We start from the raw sequence: 7,967 nt of genomic DNA on the forward strand, positions 1-7,967 counted from the left end.
AACTAAAAGAGGGGTAAAAATATATTAAGAACAAAAAAGGTAAGAGAAGAGGGACATGAGACCTATCACTATTTACTATTTGATCTAACAAAGAAACCATTTTTGGAGGAAGTTGTCTTTTATCTACAACATTCCACACATGAACATAAGCCCATTTGACTAAACAATCAGCAACACTGTTCCACTCTTGCCTAAAAATAACATTATCTAATGAACCACAAAACTAAAGAACCTATCTAAGCTCACAAATGATTTTTCCTCAACAACATATAAGATGGGGAGAGTGTCCATAAGATTATTTTGTTTAAAAGTCTTTATTAAGACAAAAATAAACTGAATACCCATAAAATTATCACAACCAATTTCAATATTACCTGAGCATATAGAGAAACTCTTCTAAAATAGCTTCTAGGTCAATTAGACCACTTTTCAATACATAGATAGGAGCCAATAGATATCCATATTATCATAATAATAAATTTAAATAATCTATCGCCAGACCAACTCTATTTTACATACGACAAAAATGAAGGATTTCCCGAGAAACGCACTGTCTTTGCAGTCATCAGACTGCACATTTTACAGTATTTATTAACTAAATTAAATATCACAGCAGAGAGTTTTCTGATATTTAATTAATAATAATACATCCGGTCAAATCTACAGTCCGATAACTTCTACGAAACATCCTGACAATTTCTCCGAGGCACTCAACTCACATGTGAAAGAGAGAATTATTTGTAAGGAGACTCTTACCACTCCTCTCAAGCCTCAACATGGCTAATATTTGCATGGGATCAGCCCTCAAACTCTCCATTCCCACTGCTCTCAGAAATCTGAACTTTGTTCAAGGCGGACCCCTTTTTCTTCCAAACGGATATACTGGTAAGTTTTCTAAGAGTAGATCTCTTCAAAAATGAAATCTTGGATAGATATTCCCCTTTCTCTATTATCTTTCGTTGTTTTTCCTACTTGCTTTTATTTGGTTTTGGATTTATTTTCTCAGGGAAATCAAAGCATGCCTCTGGAGGACTTATTCAACTGTTTTCTACTGTAAGTATACCACATTGGACAACTATTAGAGATTACTATGTACGGTTGCATGTTGGGAGTTATAGAATTTTAGTAACAGATGTGGGCGGAATTTCTTTCAATTGCTTGCTGGTTTTCTTTATGCTAAAGTCTGCATTAGAACAGACGGACCCTTTTAAGCTTTTGAGAGTAATTTTACTTCATTCTTTACTGAGTGTATTTTTGGGCTTAATCTGTGACTGGAAGGGTTCTCAAAATAGCAAAGAAACAATTCCACGATAACAACGTGCTACTAAATAATTCGTTAAAACTTAACTCTTGGATTTCGGTTGTTTTTTTTTGTGGGCGCAGGCTGCTACTGAGAGCGTGAAGGATCCACCGAAACCGCCAGTTGATAAAGGAGATCCTGGACATCATAATAGTCAACCGGTCAATGCTCCAAAAGAACCAAGGAAGGATACAGTCTCTGATCTCCATGGAAAAAATGAAGAGAAAAATAAGTAGAGCACAGGAATGAAGATGTAATTTGCGTAGATCATCTTTAGGAAGAGAATAAGGAACTGCAATTAGTGTTTGTTAGTCTTATCCAGCTGTTTAAAGTTTTGGGATTTGATTTAGGCGTAGATTATCATAGAATATGATAGTGAAAGTTGTGTGTGTTTACTGTAGCTCTGCATTAGTAGATTATCATAGAATATGATAGTGAAAGTTGTGTGTGTTTACTGTAGCTCTGCATTAGGAACGATCACATGCCTGTCAAAACTGTTTTAACAGCGCTTGGATTTGATGAATCAATGTTCTGCGAATGTTCAGAATGACGTGTTTTCAATATAAACAAAGCCTTGTAGGTTATAAATATCGCATTACATTCGTACATGTATGTTATTTTATATGATATTATAAAAAAAAAGTTTTTGTCAATAATAATCAATAGATTTGTACAATTCATCAGTGTTATCTGATACGATGCTTGTAAATAGCTGATCATTTCTTAGAATTTTTTTGGTTAACACTTGACATTTCCATTATTTTTTGTTAGACATTTGTAAGTGACTACTGTAGGTCATTTGTCCAAAAGTGTATAATTATTGGTGCATTTTAAGTATGTGTTGGGCAACACTATGAAAAGTAATTTGTTTAACTCTTATGACACTCATCTCTATAGAGAAATTTTATTTATATTCAAAAGGGAAGACATCTATATTAAGGTGTTAAGTAGTGTTGATGTGTGTTTTATGACTCACCAAACAGTAGAACAAAATATCGAAATATCTTATCCTCTCTTGAATAAAGACTTATGTATGCTAAGATTGCTAGAAGATCATACAATGACTTCAAGGTTCTTTTAATGCCAGGTCTTGACTGTGGATAAGATTGGTGGTTGATGTGATTTGCTGATGATCACAAGGGGCTTTACGTGTTTATTTAGATTCATTTCAAGCCATACTGGATGTGGGAGCTATCCTAAGGTTTTGCAATGACGTGCTTTTTTTGGAGTTTTCACAAAATATGCAAAAATTCAATAGGATAGGGTTCAAGAACTCTATTCTAATGCTAAGGGTAGTGATAACAAATAATAGTATTCAAGTGGACAAATTCCTCAATATACCGAATTTTGCTTTGCCAAGTTATATTACAACTATGCGTGAATCGATGCAATCTTCAAGGGTTATGCCAGAGATTTTCATATCACCACATACACCATCATAAAGAACAATGTATACGAATGATAGAAGTTGAAAATATGCATGAAAGAGGTTCAAGCTAACTTTACACAACGAGTTAGAATCACTAAAACGTCAAAAGTATGAACCAAAGGAACTCATCAATACACCATCATATTCTTCATTGTAATCACCACACATTGACTATGCTAAACTTAATCTAATTGAAGGAATTTAGGAGAACAAGCAAGCACTAAGACACGTCAAGTATTCACCAAACTCCAATGAAAACTTTATTATCTCAGCAACTAATAGCAATAATCTCATAAAAAATCTCCCTTTACAAATAAGGAATGAGGCCTTTATATAGGTCCTCGATTAGGGTTAGGGTAAAGGAAAGGAATCTATATTAATGCAACAAGGAATCCACTACTGTAGTGGGTAATAAATGCCCACTATACATGCTCGTTTAGGAAGGAGTCGGGTGTAATAAATGATCCCTAAGAACACCCACTATGCATTTAATGCATCTATCCTTGATTTTTCTACCTGAATGATCGAAATCAATCTAACATTGTTTCCAACTCCTTTGTACTAATGCTCGGTGCAGATTCTTTCTTGAATTCTAGAACTGCAATTGCTCTTTATGCTTTTCCCAAGCTTTCATCCTAATCTGGTAGTAAGTCCTTAGTAGTGTGCATTGTATTTGAGAAGATGGAGAAGTTCTCAAAATCATCTCTTTCATATACATTTAGTTGAAAGAATTCCTCTAACTTGACTTTCAGATTATTAGTTGTCATTTCTTCTTCCACCAATCTCTGTGATAATAAGGATGGAACTGCATTTGATATTCCTTGCTTGATGTTATCAACAATCTTCTTTCATCGATTGGATTCCCTAGTAAAGCTCTCAAACATTTCCTTAGCTATGATCACTGCACTGTACCATTGAATAAAATCATAGACATCCCCCTCGCTGATAACTCGACCATCAAACAATTCTTTCTTTGGGGTCTCCATCAGATTTTGAATGTCGGCAATCACCTCTTCTTGGTAAATATGCTCATCCACCCATGATTCCTCCATGCATTGGATCCTAGAGAGTACAACCAATGCTTCTGCATGTTTGAAGGCTACCTCCTGAATTCCTTCGATCCAAATCTTTGCACCCTGAGCAATCCGCTTGATTCTATCAATAGCACCTGCCACTTCACTGGAAACACCTGTTGGAGGCACAAATGATGGACCTTCCTCTTTTACTGGATGAGGCAAGTTATTGATGTACTAAAATAAGGCCCGCATTTCTCGTTTCTGCTTTTCATACCCTCCTTCTACTTTCTTCAACCTATCCTTCAAAGCCTGTGTAGAGTCATCAAATTCTTCTAATATTTCCTCTCGGGAGGCCCGACCAAGATTTACTTCCATAACATGATATTCATCTAGAGCAATTTGATTTTTTCCTTTGTTAACTGTGGGAGTTGCAATCTGCAAGATTCTTGATCCTAATTCTCCTCTGATGAATTTAGTATATGTTCTTGCTTTCCCTTGTTCTTCTGATCGGTTTGATCGGTCCAAAATTTCTTGTAATTGAATTGTTGGATACACCTCCCTTTGTTGACGCAATTGAATTTGTTGCCTCAACCATTCCGAAATGGGTATACTTTGGTCTCTCAGAATTACCAATTGTTCTTTCCTTTGAACCACTCGAATGTCAATCTCGTCTTCACCTCCTAGACTATCCATTGTAACCTCAAGAACTACAACTTCAGAACTTTGAAGATGTATTTCTACTCTCGGATTTTCTTCCTCTAGTGGACCATCTCCATCATTAATCATTTCTCGCTCTAAGATTGTAGCGAGACTTTCCTCTGTAGCAATATCTTGATCTCTCCCTCTTTCTTGCATGGACTTTTCATAGGCATTTATACTCAACCTATCATGAATTGGCCTATCCAAATTCTCTTCTTGCTCAAATCTCCTTATACTTATTTTTGCATCCTACCTTTCAAATGTTTCTATCTCTTAGACACTTGGAGTTCAACTTGGAGAAGAGGGAGGATCTCCATGTTTTTACTTCTTATTTTGAGGTTCCTAGATGACTTCGTCAATCCTAGGATGCTTTTCTCAAGGTACCTCTTTCCCTTTCTTGGTTCCTACATCTTCGGATGGAGTTCCTCTTTCCTCAACAGTCCCTTCAGATATTTTCCTTGGTCTTTCATCCCTAAGTGGTCTATGGCCAAGCAACCTATATGTGAATGTGCAACTAATTTTTCAAGCTTACGCTCGATCCACCAGTTTGTAAAATCTAAGACTGGTTTTGAAAGAGCTTCGAGATCTGTAATTTCTTTCTTCTTCCAATCATATGGTTGAGCTATCATTTTTGGATTGAGTCCCTTTCACATCACATTTGGGTCCTCCTCCGTTTGATTAGGAACCTTGAATATGTTGCATGCTCTAATAATCTTCAACGGTAGTCTTGAATGCAACCTTTTTCTAATCTCATTCTCGTTTGCTGCATTTGCCTAAAAGTCTTCAAGGTGAACCTTGTGTTGGTACTTTGATCCTCCTACTGATGAGATCTTATTGTAAGGATCAAAATCATTCCTTTTTGGATAAAGCGGAAGGCAGAAGAAGTGGAGCTCATCTGATGATCTCTCTGCAGCTTTTAGACATGAGCATACCTCAGTTTTCCCTTCTCCTATGGAAATTGGAAACTGCAATCCCAACTTCTTCTTCCCTTTTTGAATCTTGTCATAGGTTGTAAGTTGTCGAGTAAGCTCTAACAAGGTCATCTTGTCCATTGGGTACCTGGGAAGTTTGTATGGCTCCGTGGAGAATCCTTGAACTTGGATGTATGAAAAGGTGGGAAACTGAATGAACCAGGCGCCATATTCCTCGACCAACTTCATTGCACCTGTTGGCATTCTTATATGTGGCCTCTTTTGTAGTGTTCTTACTATGCGCATGGCAAATATATCATTAACCCTCATGTAATTATCCTTTGAATAAAAATGCAACTACGGGTAACATTAATGGACTTTGAGGTGTTGGCTTCCACTTCCAATTGGTCCTTTGCATCGTAGTCCATCATAATTTTTCCTTCGTGCTAGCATGTAGATGACATATGAACTCATCTAAAATTTCCTTGTATGCTCTAGATTCATCAACTGTTCATTTAAATTATCACTTGTGAGCCCTGCCCAATCTATTCTATCACCTTCCTCCATCACTTGCTCAACAAAATACCACATCCAAGATTCAAATCTATAAGAATGAGGCATGCCAAATATGCGAGTCAACATCATGACCATGTCACTATATTCCCTCCGAAAATCGAACCATACTATTTCCTTAGAAATCTTGGAATGATGTGATCTATTCTTTTTCAACCATCTTTTGTTAATTATTTCTTCACAGAAATGGACTCCAGAGGTATAGATTCTCAGTGCTTGCTCCTATGTTTTTGTGACCATCCTTGGGTGAGAAGGAATTCCAAATGCTTGAGAAATGGATGCCGGAGAAAAATCTGCTAGAACATTTCATTCAGAATCCTTGATGGTTCTATCTCTAGGACTGTAGTGTTTGGTACATTCCATAATTAACTTTGGATGCTGAAAAGAAGGAGGGAAACCAACTGCAGCAAAAATTCCACTTCTCACAATTCTTGTGGCTAGGTGTGTCGGGTGATAGTCATTGTATCCGAGCATTCTCTGGTTAAAATCTTTCAAATCAAGGCCGCCAAGGCTTGTATCTCAGATTTCTGCCCACTTTGACACAATTTTGGATTCAAGATAGAATCCTCTCCTTTCATTCTTTATTAGTTTTCCTCGTGTTTCTCTTGTTCCCCTGGGCTCTACCATTCTCCTTTCCTGCAAAATAGAAAATGTACACACATAAGACTATGCAAGGAAAGTATTAAAAACAAACAGATACAACTTGTCTATAAAACAAAGATTTTGGATTTTCGCCAAAATTTCCATACTCCTTTCAAGATTCACTTTTCAATACTTCCGCAAGAAATATGCAATTTTCACAACTCACTACAAAAAAAAATTCCTTTCTAATTGGATTCAAAATCCTCTGTCACGAATTCCTAGAAAACTCCTCAACAATTTTAGAAAATTTCCCAAAAATCTGCTTCCTTGAACTCCTTGAATCTCACTCTTATTCTCAATTTTTCTCTTCAAATTTTTATGTGTGCATGAATGAATGAGAGGGTTTCTTATATAAATCATCCTTCAAAAAAGATGCCTTTAAAGTTGTAGACTAAAATTAGGTAGTTGCTTTACTTAGCCATCAAGCTTTCCATCTTTTGTGCCACTTGTCGCTTTTTTGATGTTTGATTCAAAAAGTTGCTATTTTGATGCTCTTAGCTCCATGATGAAGCTAAGTATTTCTTTATCCCATTTTGATTTTGATTTTTTTTGAATTTTATTAATTAAATATCAATTAAAATCAATATTTAATTAATTTCCATATTTCAATGAAAAAAAAAAAAATCAAATCAAATTCATCTCCAACTTTTCTCCATTTTTAAAATTATTATTTTTGGATTATTTAAACAATCAAATTAAATATCGGTAAAACTAATATTTAATTTTTAATGTAAATCCAAAAAAAAAAATCTTTTTTGAAAGAAAAAACATTTTTTGCTTTTCTTTGAATCCAACTTTTCAACTGTTGCTCTTTTAGATATTTTCTCCTTGCCTCTTCCCTGGCTTCATATCTATCTATAACCTGAGCATAAGTAATTGGATCATAGCCATTCCATCTATCCAGTTTGCCATTGTAATCAAACTCAAAGTTCTCCACTTTCTCATTAAGTGTTATTCACTTATTTGTCCATTTTGCTCCAATTTTATGAGGTCTTTTTATACAAGATTTGGAATCATGCGTCATTGCCCCACAGTTCATGCATGCTCCCTTTCTATAATTTTCAGTCTAGTAAACCTTCACACCTCTATCATACCAGTCTTTTGAATAGTGTGGATCTGACTTCCATTTTCTTTACACATTTAGGCCAACAAATGGGGCTTCTAAAAAATCAAAAACACAAAATTTTTCCCCATGAAACCTCACAGCTAAAAATGTGCTAACACATTTTCAAGATGTACTTGTTCTAAAATTACTGTGAAGTTGTCACACAGATTTAGCCTACTTAACATGCTAAAGTCAAAAAGAAATCCTTGCACAACAAAAATGAGAGTTCTTAAAACAAAGTAGCACATTTAAATATCCAAGGCCCTATTAAAACTTGCACTTTCGTGGAAAA

The 7,967-nt window shown here is 35.5% G+C and overlaps 1 protein-coding gene across 1 annotated transcript; it reads left to right on the forward strand.

Moving 5' to 3' along the window:
* Positions 1–704: 704 nt before the first annotated feature.
* LOC149536128 (uncharacterized) lies at positions 705–1,974 on the forward strand. The gene is made up of 3 exons (XM_089806869.1): positions 705–885; positions 1,007–1,053; positions 1,384–1,974. The coding sequence occupies exons 1-3, from the start codon at positions 777–779 to the stop codon at positions 1,534–1,536; spliced, it is 309 nt and encodes a 102-aa protein (XP_089662995.1). The 5' UTR covers positions 705–776; the 3' UTR covers positions 1,537–1,974.
* Positions 1,975–7,967: the final 5,993 nt, after the last annotated feature.

Source organism: Cupressus sempervirens, chromosome 10 (genome assembly GCF_028749045.1).
Source record: "Cupressus sempervirens isolate cs-2001-9-10 chromosome 10, ASM2874904v1, whole genome shotgun sequence".
Taxonomy (NCBI): Eukaryota; Viridiplantae; Streptophyta; class Pinopsida; order Cupressales; family Cupressaceae; genus Cupressus; species Cupressus sempervirens.